Genomic DNA, 19,759 nt, shown 5'->3' with positions numbered 1-19,759 from the left:
GACCTGACTGGGACTTTCTACGCTGCTGTGTCTCTAGGTTGGTTTTGTCGTTAGTTGCTTATTCAGGTTTATTTTAAGCACCAAACCTCCTGGATGACTTCATGAATAGGGGATCAGAGAACATCCAAGATCTGGTTTTAGAAGGTCCTAAACCACCGCCGGGAACGTCTGAGGGATCATGGGAATGTTTCCCTGTCATCCTGAAAAGATCTTAAAATAAAAAAACGGCCCAACTTCTCGCGTACAGCGAGATCAAACGATGAAGCTGTCTGGTGTTTCCAGGCAGAGACAACAAACTCTGCATTAATCCAGCGAGGATTCGAGGGATGAGAGTGGGCCGTGTTAAACAGCTTCTCCCACTTGCTGCCTGAATGAGCAGCGACGAGACTTTGGCGCACTTAAACAAACAAGTGCTCTTTCTGCCATCAGGAGCTCTGGGGACGGCCTGTTAAACCTCATGCCACTCAGAGAGCGGTTTAATGTCTGGCGACCCAGCAGCACCAGCAGCAGGGAAATGCTGCGTTATTTAACCAAACAGACCTGATTAGCCACGATATCTTAAGAACTATCTTAAGAGCCATATCATCTAAAATTTAATCCGGCCCCCCTTTGTGAGCCCAGCCAGTCATTTAGCAAGGGTTCTCTTATGAAACAGGCCCGGGGCTCCGCCTCTTCACACCCATCTCCGCTGGTACAAAATGTTCTGAACCAATTGCAACTGGGCGGGGGCGGACTCCGTGAGGCGACCCATCCCGTCGCCGGCAGCGCCCGAAGGCTCATACGCTGCATAATGTTGGCACACCTCGCACGGCACCACCTGGATCTGCTTAACCCGGGGGAACACGTCAAGAACGGCGTGTGCAGGCCGTATGACGACGCCCCCCAGGCCTGGACCACGACCTGATGATGCACACAGATGTGGGGCCGCGTTTTCAGCAGCGAGCGACAGTGAATAAACAAAATATGAAAAGACAAGTCAAGTGTTTCTTTTTAATCGTTTATTCCAAGAAAAGTTGTCAAACATATTTACAGCAAAAAGAAAAACGATGCTTTCTCAAACATCTAATGGCTCCTGTCAGCTTCTGTAACAAAAACAGTTTTCATCTTACACGACAACAGAGACATTTCTGTACACTGGAAATAAGCACTACTAGAAGAGAGCTGGAGAGACCCAACGAGAGCTTGGGATGCTGCGGCTCCGTGCGGCGTTTACAGTGAGGCAGTGAACAGTTCATTGCATAGTGTAAAGTGTTCAAGTGGAATCATAAAAAGTCTAAAGAGAGCTACGAGAACGGGCTCATAGAAAACACAGCGGCGGCGGGGCGGGCGGGTAGAACCTCCCAGCAGCGGCGGATCAGTGTGAACACGACCGCCCACGTGATTTAACCCGGGTAGGTTCAACAAAACGCACACGGAGACGTCGACTCGGCATCTTGAAGCGTACACAACGATTTTCTACGAGCTACACGAAGTCTGCTAGAAAAAAGCCCAAATCCTGATCCCGGAACCTTCACATTTTAAAAAACGGGTAAAATTCAACATCCGCAGCTCCTCCGAGGGTCCAGGCTCGCTCACGCTAACCAGCAAGCTCATTTTTGATAAAAGCTTGTATTAAATTAAAAGACTAAAAATAAAGCAGTCATGTAAAAATCCTACACCCGGCACCGTTGGGTCAAATTAGGTGCGCTTGTGTTTTTGGTCCAAGTACGACCTTTCAGGTCTCAGTATGCTGAAAACAAGCTGACAATCTTTTGTTTCTGTCTCCACATGCATCTTTAAAAGTGCACGTGAAACCTTCCACAAAGACAAGGTGCTTAAAATGTAAAAAAATAATAATCATGGCAAGTACTTTTTCTGAATTATTCATTAAAATACAACTGAGAACTTTTGATTCCTTTATATTAAAGTTCCAGTGTGACAACGACAGTCTCAGCACTGAAATGTAATATGAGTTTCACATCTCCATGGCAACTCCAGTCACGTCCAGAGATGTCCGGGTTGAGCGGGTAAACATGATCCTGCAACAGCAGTTCGGGGAAACTTTCACAGTATTCAGTTGGATGCAATTTCCCATTTGTGCCACTAGATGTCGCTGCATAACGCACACTGGACCTTTAACTTAGCAACTCAAAACTTGGCTTACCATCATCTTTTTATCAGTACAACATACTACAAACTAGTTTGTTTCAAACATACTGAGGCCTGCAGGCAGAGGTCCCCGGTACAACCTCAGTGGAGCTGCAGTTCCTGAACGAAGACAACACGCCGCTGCTGCGTGATACGACGGTTAGTAGGGAAGGTGTCGCACTTGTCATTAAAAAAAAAATGAGAAAAAAAAAACTGAAATAATAGCCTGTTGTAGCTAAAACACCAAAAGGAAGAGTTGGTGAGAGGGTGCTTCTAAGTAAGACGTGGAGTTTGAGGTAAGAATCTATTCCACTCAAGCAAAGTTCCCCCCGTACCAGGAACTCAGAAAAGGGTTCTCAAGAGAAAGTAGAGGATGGTTAAGAGCGCTAAGCATGAGGTAGAATCACGCAACAAAAATCTACTACTGCAGAGTCGTTAAACGGAAGCGCCGTGAAAGCTAAAGTCTGCTGGCGGAGTCATAAACATCTGGAACGTACATCCCTTTACTTCTCAGACCCGCCAGAGCGCACGTCGACAGCTCCCTTTTTGCGTTTTTTTGTTCTTCTCTATATTCCTGGAAATCCTTGTGGCTCAGTGTATTTCTCTGAACCCCAGGGTGCCGTAACGGCGGGGCTCAAACCTGCTATGACCTCCCCTCAGCTCAGTCAGAGCCAAGAGGCTGGAACACTTCAATAAAGTGGGGAAGGGAAGGAAGCAAGGAAGCAAGGAAGCAAGGAAGAGGCAGTTCAGATAAGTATCCCCCAGGCTGCACTTGGGGATGATATTCAGATCTTCTAATTTCCTCTGGAAGTCCCCAGATCAGATTGGATCGTGGGAGATTCAAACACTCAATACTGCTCAGGTGTAAAGCTACTATTTCACATCAAATCCGTCACAAGCCCTGAAACTCAAGAAAGGTAGTAAGCTTACGGGACAACTCCCAGCATCCCCCGACCACAGATGGTTGTGTTTCCCCCACCAGCTCAACATCGTTGAATGTAAATCAGACATTTCTTTCAGATTGTTCAGAGTCCCACAAAAGTCAAAGTCGTGTCATGTTTATATTCGCAAACAAGACGCTGCGCCGATAATAAACATGTAAACGCACTTGGTTCAACAAGCGCTCTTTGGATTCAACAGGAGTTGACGCCCAACAGGACCGGTCTGGACTCTCGTTGGACATCATTCAGTTACAATTGCACAGTTTTTCGCAGGAGTCGATGAAGGCTTTGCTGCCTCGTGAGAACGAGAACGTCGCCTTGGGGACGTGGCACAGATCTGTCGGACATCGACGCGGCGCGTCTCTACGGGAACGCCTTCGTCATATCGGCTTTTGTCTGTCGCTTTGTTGGAATCATAACTGTCGTTTGTTAAAGTGACATTATCAAAAACAATCGGTTCATTTTGTGAGCATCACATTTCTGAAGACAGAAACTTCACAAGTCCAGACTTCTGAAGATTCTCTCTTGTTTTGTGCGCTTTCACTGTGAAAAAAATAAATAAATAAATAAAAATCACGTAATTTGGAGATCGAATCGCACTTGGGGTGAATCGCTTTTAAGGCACTCGGCTGTGCGGGGCGGTAGAGGGGTCGATGGTTGATCATTTTTACTCTTGTGGGTGCGGTGACGGGCGGGCGGGCCGTTGCTGGACCCACCAACACCGAGGAGGGACAGTCTGGTACCTGCGGCACAGTCTGCAAACGTCCAGGAAGAATAGGCCCATTCTCAACAAAAAAAAAAAAAAATCAAAACATGGACAACCACCACTGACGAGACCCTGGACGACATCCTGCCAGGGCTGTGACGTCACTCTGGCTCTGTCCCCCCGTCGCACGTCCTGCGCTCCACAGTGACGGTGGCTCTAACAGGAGGGTGGTTGGCGCGCATTTGCATACTGTTTGTGTCCCAGAGTTTTGTAATAATCGTCCAGTCTTTCACTTCCAGCCCAACTCGGGTTAAGTGGAGTCTTCACAGTTCAGTTTGTCAGAGTCCCTTTGTTCCACTGGAGTCCGTGTAGTCGACAAAGCTGCGGAGACAAAATATCAACAGGTCAGTGTCAGGCAGGTTTCATGCATAATGAAGGTTTGAGGGGACCGGACGGAGCACCATCTTAAAAGGGGACCTATTATGACATCTAATACCTATTTTAAACAGGCCTTGAATGTCTTAAGAACAAGCTTTTGATTGTTTTTGCTAAATAAATTAGAAATTCAGCCTCTGAGCCATGTCTATGTTCCCAGTGTCTAACCTCCTTCTCTATGCAGGATTCTGAGTGGGCGGGGCTATGATAATGAGGCTCTGTGCTGATTGGCTGCCTGACGTGATACACCGCTACAAAAAAATGGCAGAAGCTCCGGCCGGCGGAGTTAGTTGAGGGCGTGGTTTCACGCATCGCGCCCGTAATTACGTAACGACAGGAGCAGAATCTGAACGGCTCGTAGAAGTCACATCACACTGGACGGATCATCCGGGCGGCTGTACAGACTCTGCAGAATTTGGTTGTTTCCTCCTTCTCTGAGTTGGCAGGCTGAGGGGAGACCACTTTATATATGTTAAAGCAAGAAAAAAACGTGTTTTTCATAATAGGTCCCAGTTAAGTTACCTTGTGCTGATACAAATATTTATCGAGAGAACTATAATCAAGGTGGATAGCTGCAGCGAATCAAACCTCGGCTTCTCAAAAATCTGTTCCTGCATTTCAAAATCATTAAATGTACAAACGTGTGTGGGTCACTAGTAGCGTTCAGGCCTGAGAGGACACCTGAACGCGCCTCCTGCCTGCAGATGTGTTCGCTTCAGCTCTATTAATAGCTTCAGCGGCCTGCGTGCAACAGCTCGGCCTGAGCAGTGGTTTGTTCCTCTTTTATAGGTTGCATAACAGCTCGACACATGCTACGAGCACAAGCTCAGCAGGAGGCACGCACGCTGGAGATGGACAACAAGGGCTGCTGTGCTGACGGGAGGGATTAGATCACTGCTGAGGAAGCTACACATGCCACTAACGTGCAGGAGGAGGACACGCCCTGCAGGTTCATCCACCCATTGCTGATTGCTCTCTACTAACAACCACTCGCTCAAACAGTTTTCTGATTCTTTGGCATCCAGCAGTTTTCTTGTTTTCCGTTTGCCATTTTAACACGAGTGGCTGCTAGCATCTCTCAAACCCACTGAACCCCTGAGCAACACTTTTAACGAGCCACCTCCCACTGCTGGAGAACACGCCCACAACTATTAGGTTATACAACTCTGCAGGGTTCGCCCGCAGGCTACCCTAACTGTTGGCACAAACATGCTGCTCTGTTGAAGGCTTCCCTCAAATAATACAAGTCCTTCATTTCACATGGTTCTTTGAAATACTCCTGATTTTAGTCGGCGTTACTGCCATCACTCGCCCTCAGGACGAAGACGGTAGAAGACGTACGGTTTCAGAGCGACTTTGAGCGAAAAAAAAGAAATTCTGTTGTGCAGTGTCAGATGGTGTTACAGCGAAATGAATAAATATCTAAATTAAAATCAAATTAGCTCCAGAGAGGACGCGACCAGGATGGACTGTAAGCCAGATGCTCAATCGTTATTCAAGGGCGGCTCAGTTGGGGGACGATCCGACCCACCTCTGATCTGTCAAAGGGCTAAAAATCAGAAGAACTCATTCAAAGATCGTTTTTCTTTTGTTCTGTGGAGAACGGCTGTGCAGGAGCGGGAGGTTTCCAGACAGACGGGTGACACGCAAGTCGTGTATCTGAACTGATTTTCTCCTTAAAAGATAAGGCTGTTCACGCTCTGGTGAAACAAGACTTCTTATTTGCATGACAAACTTTGATCCGTCGCGAGAGACCTGAAGTGAAACCGGAACTTCTGGTTTCTTTTGCAGAAATAAGAAAACTTTTTTATGTGTACACTAATAACACCAGGCAGCTCTCTGCTTCCCGACGGAGGGAAAGGGATTTTTTTTTCTTGCCCCCTTTTAATGGGCTGTGGGTGGTTTTGAGGTTCTGAGGCATGCAAAGCAAGGCATTCCTGCGCGCCACGGTTTCATTGAAACTGTTAATTATGTAACTGTAGCCCGATGCGTTGAAGACACTGTGTTTCTGAGACTTGCAAAGACTGAACACGATGTCACGATCACCTGTAATCACTGGTGAACAAAACTTACTTTAACTTTTGATGCAATCGCTGGGAAGGAAATCCACAAAAACAGGGATTTTCTAACAAAAACAAACAAAACACGTGAGCCATAGCTACAGGCCGAAGAGTTCATCAAAAAATGTATTTGCCTACTATTTTACTACTAAGCCTTAAGATAAAATTTAAATATGAAATAACAACAGTTGGAGAGGAAACATTCAGCCATCTTTGGAGGCTGAAGCAACGCGAGCAACTCCTCAGATTTGTAATAACTCCACGTTTGAAAGAGAGAAATATGTTGCTTCAAGTCGTTTCTGATCAGTCATCACTGTTACCATTTAAACGCTGGTGATATCCACCAAATGTCTCGGTCTCTTCCATTAAACTGCTGAACCCTCAAACACCTCTTTCCCATCAATTCTGGGTCGAGGCCAGCGTACTTTCTACTTCTACCGGATCAGCCAAATCAGCACTGCCTCTTTGCTGCAGAGGGGAAAGAACTTCAGTGTTCTCCGCTACGGACGGCAAGGTGCACCGGGACCAGATAAAGGATGAGATCAACACCGACTCTCCGCATCCTCCGAGCCTGAACAGCTAACTCGGACCATGGGGAGCCCAAACCTAAGGAACAGAGTCCTATTATCTCCAAGGAGTTCAAGCAATAATAATAATAATAATTACAATAATAATAATAATAATAATAATAATAATAATAATAATAATAATGATCAGACATCAGTTCACCAACTGAACATCAAACCAGCTCAGGGTTTGAAAATTAACAAAGTTCTCATGACTTTTTCATTTATTTGTGATGATTTATATTTGAGGAGAGGATACATCTAACTGCTTGTTGAACCTTCTGCGTCTCTGATAATCCTCTTCCCCCTTAGATCCGGTAACACAATGACTCCAAATCCTTCCTTCCTGCAACAGATGCCGACTACGCTCCTTCAGTCTGCCATTTACATGGAAACGTCACCCACTCGGTTTTAATATTCAAAAGAATCTGACGCTAAAACGGCGTCCAGGAACCAAAGATGGCACGATGCCAGAGTTGTGAAAGATATTTGGACTTTGTGGGGATTAACTTGGTGTAAACCCATTAGATCCAACACAGTCGCCATGAATGAAGACAACAGAGTGGAAAAGATTGGGATCTGCGTTATTATCCAGCACTGGGAGGCGACGAGGTTCGCTGGACTGGGCGAAGCGTCCATGAACCGTCCATCTCCAGAGACAAATTACACACAAAAAAAACAAACAAATGAGATCAGGTTTCACAATTAACTTGAGCTTTTCCCCAGACTGCAGATTCTCAATAAAACAAAGACAACAAAAAGGTGTCTCAGCAGAAACATTTATGTAACAGGACGTTTTTGCCCTCCTGGCGCTGACCCGGAGGGCCCAGAGGAAACATTTACAGGCTCCTCGGCCACCGAACGCCAACTTTTACGAGCATGTTGAGAGCACAAGTGTGATGGTCACACCCACTCCCAAATCTCAGAGAGGTGGCCTCTCTCTAGCGTTTCTCATCTGGACTGTAACCCCCCCCCCCTCACAAGCTGGAATGCAGAAACGAAGGCATCAAACAGGCTTGAGGGCATCTAGATGTTTATTACAGAGCATGGATGCTTTCTACAAGGACAACACCCAGAAACTGCCTCAGCTTGCACAAAGATTGTTCACGCTGTCAATAGGAATGAAAAAAACATATTTTAAAAAGCGTTGCTGAAGCAGGAACTGTGCATGTGGGGAGGGCAGAGGCTTACAGCGCTCTGGCCTGGTTAAGACAGAGGCGGCACATGGCTGGCACACAGCAAAAGGACAAAATGTTCCCGACGAAAGCCTACATAAGCTCTGGACCAGGAGCGGCGCTCTTATTGTCCGGCAGAGGCGGCGGTGGGAGATTTGGGGTGGGGGGGGTGGTTAGATAACTGGCCGGCGGGATTTCGCAGAAAAACAAACACATTTTCTTATATGGAGTGGGATTTTCCCCAAAAAGAATCACAAGTAATGCTGATTTATTTCCAATATCCTACATTCCAACAAATAAAAGCACCCCTGCTGTGTATTCACGCTGTGTCGGGTCTGAAATGGCTAAAACAGTCGATAACGATCAATATCAGGGAGCCTCAATTTGTGCAGGGAATTCATTGGTCAATATGATAGTGTCATCTGAACAGCATGTCAAAATATATATTTAATAAGATATATTTAATAAAAACAACAGTCAATTCAACAAAAACCAACTGACACTTTTAATCTGTTGTATCCATGTAATGCCACTAGGAGGCGCTCTTTAATATAATTAGAGGGGTTATTCATTTCGGAAGCCTGTAGCTCAATAAAACTTTTTTTTAATTATCATTAATTATAATTCACACAAATAGGTGTTTATTTTATCTGACCTTTAAATTTTAAAACCAGTTTTGCAACAGAAGTGTTGCTAGAAAACAAGCGTATGAAAGAGCTGTATTTCATTCTATCAGCTGGACCACATGTGTACATTTGGATCCGTATTATTTGAAGATTTAAAGTTGAAACCTATTTCTAATTTATTGTACCGGCCTCATCAAATTCATTTAAACTTCAATTTGATTCAAACATTTGTTAGTAATACTGTCCTTTCTTAAAACCGTTTCCAACACGGAGACGCAACAGCTGATGGAGACCAGAATCAAACGATGTTCATCGCGTCGGGCTTTGACCCGGTACTGTCCGTCTATTTTTGGTCAATAAACCCGTTTTCGTTCATCAAAAGTTAAAAAAGTGTCGACGTCATATTTGGTCGTCGCGTCAGCACGAACACGTGGGTCACCAAAACAAGCAGTTTGCAGAATGGAGACCGAGACTGGGACCTCCTCTCAGCGTCCAACACACCCTGCACATACACCCCTCCAAAAAACAGCCCTCAGTCATCAAAAGTCTGGGAATACTTTCATTTTTCCCAAATTCAGTCCCAAACGGCTTTTGGACTTGATACCAGACCGTCACAACAGCGATGTTTGTGCATCTAAAGCCCCTTGTCCCTAATGGACGGAACAATAATAATAATAATTGCAAGCACGAACGTCACATGGTCAAATTATGGTCTGCATCAGCTCCTACATTTGATGTTTTCTGGTTATAACTCCTTTTACTGTCATAAAAAACGTTGTGCTATCGGTTAGCAGAAGCTAAAGTGCCACCGGAAAATGATTCCTACCGAAAACAACTCGTTTTTTCTAGTTCCATCCGCCATGAAAATCACTTTCGTGATTAGACTTTTTTAATGTAATAAAATTATGTAATTTAGTGTAAAAAAAAAAAAAAAGTCCCCGTTTTATCCAAATGTTATTTTTAACGTGTTGTTTTGAACACATTTGGATAATATGCATTGTACTCTGAGGTTTTTGTTGGACTGTAAGAGTAAACAGCCTGGCCTTTTTATTTTGTATATTTTTATTTTGCTGTGCAAAACCGTGTTTAACAAACATTATTATGGATTTTTTATATTTATTTTATTAATTGAACAACAGAAAAATAATCGTTAGAATAATCGCCCACTTACTCATTAGATTAGTCAACTAATCGATAAAATGATCACCCGATTCATCGTTTTAAAAATAATCATTTACGCCACTTCTACCCAGGAACCTGGAGACATTTAGATGGAATCAGACAAATGATTTTCTATGCAGACGATCGAAATTCTTAGAAAGAAAAGAAGCTCAGAGCCATAAAAATGCAAAAACAAACAAACAAAAAACCAACCAGCCGAAAGAACTGCTGGGGGTTATTGAGTGTTTGTTTTTTTAAAGTATTTTACAGATGATCAAAATCGATGGTGAAGTCAAATAAAGCGTCCTTTCATCCCGACTCTGACTGAGAAGATCTCATAGACTCTCATTACGCTCGGCCTTTCCGGATGGTTAGCACCGACCTGCGGTGACCCCGGAGGTCACTGTGTTGTCGTCATCCTCCCTCCGTTAACCAGCTCCTGACATAAATACTCCACCCCACCCAAACAGATGACAGGTTTCCCATTGAACCAGAGCTGGGTAGCGGCCCGTTACGTAAGGTTCAATCCCATCGCACTGCGAAAGAATGAGGCCAATCCGAGGCGGTGGGCCGACGCGCAACGGCATCTTCAAAGTCCACCACGTACCCTCCCACCCTGACAGCAGGGAGGTGTTATGTCCCAGCGTGAAGGCTCGGGGCAGGCGCTAACAATGAAGGGTTAACGCAGATGAGCTGGGAGGACCCGAGAGCTAATTGTCAAACAAGTGCAGGGCTCAGTCCTCGGCGATGGAAAGAAAGAGTCCGAATAAACAGACGGCCGGTTCGGGTCACTGCGCATCCACTCATTGGCCGTTTGATGTGCCACAAGAAGTTTCCGCTCTAAATAGCAAACTGAGACAATTACAATCTTACAGGGACACGTATCCTGCTACGTCACCGCTGCAGAAGCAGTTGTTCCCTAATGAATGAGCAGGTTTAACTTCTGGCAATGTGAACTCAAATGACAGTTTAGAAAAGTTCCCTTTAAATGGAAAAGTTCTTCTTGAATGAGTTTCTTAAATTAATGGATGTCATCAGTCCCAGAAAACATCAGCGTTAAGAGTTTTACTGCAGTTTAATGACGATCAGTCCAACTCCATCTGAAGTCAAATATAAACCGGTAATTAAAATAAAGATAAAACCTGCAATGAAACAAGTTAAAACTACAATAAAAGATAAAACAGCTGTATAAATAAAAACTAATTCATGACATTACAGTTTTAAATTAAGGTGCCGATTTTATAGTGTTGAATGATCATGTAAAATGGGATATTGGGACTTTCTTTACCCAACAAAATCTTATGGAGATTACTAACTAACCACTTCAAAGACAAATAAATTATAGTTTACGTTTCAATTCACACCAACGTCCTGAAACTTGTACAATACTGCAGAAAACGCCACCGCTGCACATCAGCACATTTTATTGAAAAGTCAAATAAACAAACAAAAAGATGGGACTTGGTGAATATGAATAAATAAAAAGACATTATATGAATGTTTGAAAAAACAAATACACAAAAATATACGCCAATAAAGTTGAATGAGTGAAGGTTTTTTTTTCCTAATTATTATTTAGAAGATGTTATCTCTCGTTTATTCATCCTGGGGGTTTATTATTATAAAAATATTTAATTCCATCTTTAATATCCAAATTAAAAATCTGGATGGGACAGTTGATAATCTGAGCTCAACTGCTGATTTAAATTAACTCAAATAAAACTTGAATTTAATTATAACAGCAGTCCGTCCAGTTTTTGTGTTTATTTATGCAGAATGTGTTAATTCATTGAATTATAATTTAAAATCAACACGATTTCCTATTACTTTAAAATGTAAAATATAGAAAATACCTTCTTTCTTAATTCAGTTCAGTTTAATTCAGTATTATTCGATTAATCCTTGAAGAGAACACTGTTATATAATTAAATTATCTTACATTGTTGAATTAGGTTACCACATCTTACATTTGTAACGCATATTTCATTTGCACTTCAGCACTGGTTGAATTTGTATTGATTAATTTGAATAGATATAAAACTTTACCTTTGGTCGCTTCTTGTGAGTTTCTGAAGTATCCAACTGTAAATCTAATGTAGCATTTATAAAAATGTATTTATCCATTTATTTATATATTCATGAAATATTCCATAATACATTTAAAAAAAATTACATTTATAGAATTAGTTCTATAAATGAATACAATTATGAATAAAATATTTTAAACAAAAAAATTAAAATTATCTTTTGTTTTAATAAATTCTAATTGTATTTATTCAATACTGCGTTAAATATTAACAATACCACACTTGTATTGTTTCTATACGTTTTATCTAAAAAACAGCAACATAGATTACAAATAAAAAGTTTTTTTTTTTTTTTTTTTTTTAAATCTTCACATTTTATTCATCTCACGTTACGTTAAACTGTGGTGTCTCTGTCTTTTCCCTCCATCTACTTTAACAACTTCAAGATAAAAGGGAACTGATGCAACATAAGGAACCTTTGGATCAAAAGTTTCTCAGGACTATGAGGTTTCACAAGAACCTTCAGGAAAGGACCTATCAACAGGTGAGAAACAAACCAAAAATATGCCGTATTTTCTCCGTAGCATCACCAGCGAGACTGTTAAAGCCTGAACTACACGTGTTGTTATTTTTGTTACACCGTTGGTTCCTCTGGCTTTGACAGAACATCTATCCTGATGTAAGAGGCGGGTGGGCCCAGCTTTCTTTCTCGTTCCCCCATATTTGCATAGTTAAAATAGTAAGCGGCCCGACATCGAGGGTTTGACTGACACATGCGCAGTTTCCAGCTCATCATACTTTTTAAAAGTTAACCATCACAGACAATTTCCAGGTTTATCTAGCTTCTATGAGTCGTTTTAGTCGACTCTTATTGCCGTTTGTTTGATACCCGTTTGGTCCGTAACAAAACTGCATTTATATCAAGTTGAAAGGATTTTTTTGTGCCTTTTATTGGATTTTCACATCATATAATAGTTTTGTAAGAGAGTTAACAGCTGAAAAATGTTGATGTTCCCATTGTAGCGACAGTCTCTTGGCTTATCGTATGCCATTGAACCAATACTTGGTAACAATTGGTTACGCCAAACTTTTTAATCCAATAAAAGCATAGACGACACTCTCTCCTGTTGTCAAGTAATTTAAAGTGGTGCTTTCAAATCGTCCCAAAACTCATCACCAACATCTTTGCTATAAAAACAAGTCAGGAGCTCAAAACATACCCGGTGAAACGTGAATGTGAATAACTGCTCATTCCTACATACTTCCTAGGTAAGTGTTGATATGTGACTCAACTGAATGTTTGTTCAAGCCCCATTATCTCAACCACATGTGAGACACCGGCTTTTTAATTATGCTCGAGCATAATGAAAGATTTTTGGCCTGTAGATTCAGAATAGAGAAGAATAAGGTAACTTCTGTATTAAAATCCATAACAATATTGACAGCAGGGTTAATCAGAAGAACCGCTTGTTAAGCAACAAATAATAATATATATTTATGTAATTATAAAATCACTTTGAAGAGATAATCCCATCATAAAACAGCTTGAATTAATTTGTATCCCATGGTTACAGCAACATTTCCATCCAGCTGTACTGAGATACAGCTCCTGCCTTGTGAACACTAGGGGGTGCTGTCAAAAATGTGCATACTGAGAAATGAGGAATAAGCCCCCAACAGGAGCTGCAGAAACATCTTTGTCAAGACTTACTGAGGGTGAAAAGATAACAACGAGTGAAGGGAAAGGCTCCCCACCGGTCTCTGATCTGAAGGAAGCAGAACTCCAACTCTGCGTTTTCCTGACAGTTGTAGTTCACTGCCAGGTGTCGGTTTCAACAACATCATACACATGCCAAACATCCCTTTCTGCATTTCTTCCAGTAACTGGATGTTTTGTTTCACACATGCACTCTCACACCCCAACTGTACGTGTCAAATCAAAACCAGACTGTTTACCCTCGGGCGCAAACTGTACCCGGCTTCATTCCCTGTTCTGATGTAAAACTCGTTCGTCCTTTCTGATTATGTATCTGTCCTCTCCCAACTGACGCCTCAGGCCATCAACACACCTCGTTATGTACCATTTATGCGAGCTGCACTTCCGTATTCATTTTATTTATTTATTTTTTAAAGGCAGGATTTGTTTTTGACCTGGAACGACAGGTACTGATGAAGGCCTCGTGTAAGACACCGTCCTCTTCGTGGATCTTGACATCAGTGATACCAGAATAGATACTTTCTCGCGCTTTAATCCCGTTTCCTCCACAGTGACGCGGGTCACTTTGGCAGCGTTCGGGAGCAGCCGTCAAGCTTAGGACCTACTGAAAGCGTAGGGACTTGGCCAACGCGTCAGACACTTGTTGTTCCCATGTAGTTGATCACAGCCTCAATGATAATTCAAAGTATTGGTCGTAGTACCTTTCAGAAATGTTGTGTAACTTGTGTCCAGGACCAAGAGAAGAGAATGACTAGAACAGCACTACGTTGACCGCCAGCATTCAAGTGTCCAGTGGGTCTGAATCAGATGAAATATATCTTTTCACTCTTTGGATCTCTAAAATGACCTGTCCTAATGTCAACGTGCCACAAGCTGGTGTCCCACTTTATTGCTACAAGTCTGAAAAAAAAAAAAAACATTTGGTATTTCACACACTCCAATGACCTGCAACCTCGCACTACAGATGGACAGCAAATGAGAACGGTCTAGACAATGACCGGGACAAGAAAGACTGACGGTGTCAGCTGAAAGGAAGATTACGAGTTTTTAACCCGGGTTATCAACGGCCAATGTTCCCTTTAAGCCAGCGGTGGCGAGTCCCGTGTCACGGACGAATCGGCACAGTTTAATTCCCATTAATCACGTCGGCAGCTCATTCACTAACTCATCTATGTTTAAAGGGTGATAAGTTTCTTCTGTTGCACCAAAGTCAGGTACAAAGTTAAGAATGTAAATGCTGATAAGGTACCAAGGAAAGGAAACTTACCTGGAAAGGAAATGGTCCCTTCTTTGACTGGTTTGGGGTTATAAAAAAAAAAAAAAAAAAAGAAAGGTTTTTGGAAGTTGAAGTCCGTCACGCAGCACACGTGACTTGGTCCATCCGCATCTCTAACTGAAAGGCGTCCGGTCGGTCCTGAGGGTTGACTGCCAGCATGTCCTGAAGGAGTTTCTTCACCCCGTCAGACATGGAGCTTCTGGCCTTCTGGGGGATGTGGAGCACCATCTTGGGGTTCTCCAACAGCGCCTCCCCAACGGGTACGATCTCTGTGCCCTGCCGTATGTAGGTGCCCAGCAGCTCACGCTTCGACTCTGCATCGATGAACGTGATCCTCTCGATCATCGCCCAGATGATGATGCCCAGGGCAAAGATGTCAGCCTTGGCCGTGTAGTGGCCCTCCCACACCTCGGGGGCCATGTAGAAGTCTGACCCGCAAGCTGACGACAACCAGAACTTGTTTATGTTGACAAGGTTGTTCTGGTTGGTTCCCTTGGCGCCAGCTCCAGCCGTGGGGCGTTCCTCGGCGTTCTTGGAGCTCAGGCCAGCACAAACTTTACTGAGACCAAAGTCCGCCACCTTCAGCACAGGAGAACCAGAACTCTGCGAGATGAGGATGTTGTCTGGTTTCAGATCTCGGTGGACGATGTTGTTCTTGTGCAGGAAAGCTATGGCACTCGTCAGCTGGCGCATGAAGCTCTTGTTGGTCTGGGGGTCGGGCCGCCGAGACAAGATGTACTGGTTGAGGTCTCCGCCCTCGCAGAACTCCATGACGAACCAGAGGTAGCACGGCTCCGCGGGGTAACCCAGGATGCGCTCCCCTGCGGAGTAGAGAGATAAACAAGATTACTGATGAGCACTTTTATCAGTTCCTTCCCCCCATCCCCAGAGTTGACCTCCACTGTCAAAACTATATGGGCATCACCCACATGCTAGTCGTGAAAGAACCATCTCAGCTGTAGAAACTGTCATTATGTTTGACTAAGCTGTGAGATCTGAGAGAAAAACTGCCCTCATCCAGATTTCAGCTGCAGAGAGTATTGTGTAAGTATGTTGTGGAAAGCGTAAACAGCTATTTAAATACATCGGATAATAAAGCTTTCATGCTTCAAGTTCCAAACTCAGAGCAACAGATGAGCTGTTGCGCTCTCAACTAGCCGCCCTGAACCAGTCGGACTCCACGACGGTTACGTGACGCGTGCAGATCATCGCGATTTAAAATTTCAGCTTCCATGTTGGCAGATTAACGCACGCACACCTGCTTCCTGGCACGCTCGTCTAAACTGTTCTTCAGCTGCGCGTCATCTGCGTGCTGATCGTTTTAGTTTAGCTGTTCAATACAGCTTATCCGTTCTGATGTTCCTTTAATGTCCTGGATTGCATATGACCAAGTCTCAACTGGGCAAAGACTCCCTTCATGGTAACAAACAAATGCATTGCTGTGTTAAAAACTTCGAGCAGGATGTAGCTGCGCCACAAGGGAAAGGTTGGCGCTGTAGAAACACACAAAGCAGCTGTGACGCACAAGAACTGTAATAAAACTGATTCTCATAATGAGTTAATGCAAGTTGATTAAATGTTACAGACCAATTCTGTATGTTGAGGCCAATAATGATGATCTCAGACCTTTAAAAGTTATGTTGATGTTAAAGAAACAAAAAAGCTGACAATGCCTTGTAAAGGTGTTATTTCTGAATTAATTTTTAAATGTCCTAAAACATGACCTTGTGACTCCAGGTCTGATCAGCTGTACGAACAGCAGCTACCGTCTACATCAGTCACATTTCATACGACTTCACGGAGGCCCGTGTTGTTCCCGTGAACGAGAAGTAACTCCGCTGTCACAACTGAACTGGATTCAATAAGTGTCCAAATAGCATCACTCGTTATCCCGCCCTGATTTGTTCCCGTCGGCCGTCAAGAACTGGGTTAAGTGAACCAAGACAAAAGTTAAGACGACACGACGATTAAAAACAAGCCCTTCACATTGCTGCTAAAATCCTATGATCGTCCTCTGATATGGCCTAATAGCTGGAAAACGATGTCAGCTTCAGATTAATATTTTATTTCAGGATCCTGAATGGTGACACTTATGTAACTGCCTTGCTATAAAAGGAAACAAACTGTGCAGCGGGGCTCAGTTAAAAATGTAAGATTTTACAGAAAAAGGGTCAACAAAGGAACCTAAAAGCAAAATATATGATCATTAATATGCATATATATGTATTATTATAATTAACTCAACACTGGTATATTCTGACAAAGAAATTGTGAAACAGGCCAAACACAAATCCTCACATGGATTATATGATGTTAATAAACATGCAGTAGTTATAACTCATTTCCAGGTGATAATAATATGCCCCACATTGCACGGCATCCTCCCTGTTACATGTGTGGACCTTCAGCTGACAGGCTTTTAGGTAACAAGCTGCCAAGTAGTACACTGTGTTCTCTCATGAACCGGAGGAAACACAATGTGCTCTCTGTGCCACCTATAGGTAATGCACAGCGCTCCCACTGTCATGAACCAACATCTCCTTCAGTGCACAAAAAAAGCTGTTTAGTGGCCGAGCCAAGTGGCAGCATGCATGTATTTTTAAGTTAAGTGCAGATCAAGCAGCCACACAACAGCTGAACATCATCCCTGACCCTGGCTTGTTATGTCATGCACATCTTCTTTGATTCACACAAATTAAGTTTTATGCTCGTTTGCTTATTTTATGGTTACACAACATGCATGATTTAGTCTAGGTGTACGCATGCGTGAAGGCATTTAGCCACTGTTTTTTTTTTTATAACTTAAATTTTTATTATTTTTTTTACAAGTAAAACAGAACAATACTGCAAACAAGTTACATATTAGAATAGCAATAATAATAATAACATTAACAAAAACAAACTGTCTGGAGATGATCCTCTATTCAATTTAGCCACTGTTTTAAACAGATTTTTGCCAAAAACATGCAACAACTGTCCTGGGTGTTAAAATGATGATCATCATCCAGCAGACTTCCGGTCACGTTTTTAATGGCGTGTTTTGTAAAGTTGGGAGCGCTTAAAGGGACGTGTGGGGGGATGAAGGCTGATTTATGGTCCCGCGTTAAACCGACGCAGAACCTACGGCGTACGGTGCGCGTCGCCTGCGTACCCTACGCCGTAGCCTACGCCGTCGCTTTAACGCGGACCATAAACGGAGCAGCACAGGTGTGTTACCTTTGAGCGAGGTCTCCACCAGCCGCAGGTACTGCCGGGACCGCTTGTTCCCGTGGCTCATCTTCTGGGCCAGGCCGTTCCTCTGCAGCACGCACTCCTCCAGCTGCACCACGTTCTGGTGCCGGTTCTCCAGGCTGGTCAGGGCCCAGAACTCTGCCAGCGCCAGCTCCACGTTCTCCGGGGCGTCGCACTGCAGCCGCTTGACGGCCACGCGGGCCCCGGTCCTGCGGGCCACGGCCTCGTACACCACCCCGTAGCTGCCGCGGCCCACCTCCCGCAGCAGGGAGTAGCGGGGCGGCCCGGCCAGCCCCGCGGCCAGCCCGCCCCGCACGAAGCTGATGGAGAAGCAGTCCTCCCCGCCGTCCTCCTCCTGCTCCTCATGCCCGGTCCTCCGGTTGTGCTCGCCCCCCAGCGAGCGCAGCACCGAGCCCGCGTCCCGCTTCATCCTCCGGGCCGCCCTGCGCCGGCGGCTGAGCACGCCGCGGCTTACCTCGCCTCGTCTCTGCCGGCCGCCCAGAACATCCATAACTTCTTCTTGGTCAGAAGTAGTGGAGGGAGGGCGTGTTCACCAGTCATTACTTAACCCGCTCTGCCAGGTAGAAAGGTGGACGTTCCTCAACGTCTGACCCGCGCCGTGTTGTGGTCGTTGTAGCGGGAGATGATTGACGCGCTGCTGCTGCTGCAGGAGAGACGAACTATTGAGTTTCATAAACAAAATGTCCCCACGCTCGTTGAGGACGGGGGCGTGGCTTAGGACCAGGGGCGTGGCTTATGCCCGAGGGGGCGTGTCCGCGGCTCCTGATTGGCCGAGAGATCAAACGGCTCCGGCCGTTGGCGCCGCCAGCACGTTCCGTTTGTTGTTATTTTGAACTTCGGGCCGACCCAGATGCTGCCTAGGTCCCGGTACCGAGACGGTCCCATCTCAGGGAAAGTTCACGTCCATAAATTTAAATTCCCAAACTCTTCTCCATTGTTTAATTTGTTTTTTGATTTAAGTTGATTATTATCTCAAGTACTTTTTTTTTTTTCGGCAGCGCGTTAATTCAAGGCCGGTTTATGGCCCTCGTGCCTTGCCGTAGTCCTCCCACCTGTTACGTGAGTGGGAGTGTGAGCACGTGCGCGCCGTCATGTACACAGCTGCACGTCAGACATGTGAGCAGGAACAACATGGACCTGGTACACAAACCTGGAACTGAACTCCTCTTTATGCTTGCTCTAATAGCAGCACATTTGGGAGAGAACTTGAGAGCTATATACTATGTAAAACAACACATAAGATCAACATTGAAGGGAAGAACATTATCACTTATTTTGATTTAGAAGAAAATAAGTTATGCACTATATTGTCAATCTTTATATTTTATTAGGAAAATTTTACATCCATAAATGTAAATTCCAAAACTTCTCCATTATTTAAATAGTTTTTGATTGAAGTTGATTATTATCTCAAGTCTCTTAAATTAATTACAAATAGGAAATGTATATCAATGATGGATATCCATTCTGAGATTTTCAATCATTAAGCTGTCACAAATATAATTTTCATTTTATGCGAAATATTATAAAGTTACACCAAGGTTTTGTTTCTTTTATGTATTTTTTTTCTTTTTTCTATTTATTTATTTATCTATTTTTTTCTAATTATCTTGTTGTTGATGCATGACTGTGCTCTGTGCTGCTGATGTTGCACAGGGTGTGAACTGAAATGTCTGCTTATTGTACATTG

General features: G+C 43.8%; 1 protein-coding gene across 1 annotated transcript; it reads right to left on the bottom strand.

Annotated features, from left to right (window-relative positions):
* Positions 1-991: 991 nt before the first annotated feature.
* On the bottom strand, positions 992-18,723 carry stk35 (serine/threonine kinase 35). Its single transcript, XM_061735608.1, has 3 exons — positions 18,034-18,723; positions 14,809-15,638; positions 992-4,155 (listed from the first exon to the last, which is right to left on the bottom strand). Exons 1-2 carry the CDS (start codon positions 18,557-18,559, stop codon positions 14,896-14,898), a joined length of 1,269 nt encoding a protein of 422 aa, XP_061591592.1. The 5' UTR covers positions 18,560-18,723; the 3' UTR covers positions 992-4,155; positions 14,809-14,895.
* Positions 18,724-19,759: the final 1,036 nt, after the last annotated feature.

The sequence above is a fragment of the Cololabis saira genome, chromosome 12 (assembly GCF_033807715.1).
Source record: "Cololabis saira isolate AMF1-May2022 chromosome 12, fColSai1.1, whole genome shotgun sequence".
Lineage (NCBI taxonomy): Eukaryota > Metazoa > Chordata > Actinopteri > Beloniformes > Belonidae > Cololabis > Cololabis saira.
The sequence above is the reverse complement of the archived record's forward strand: the minus strand, read 5'-3'. Positions and strand labels throughout refer to the sequence as shown.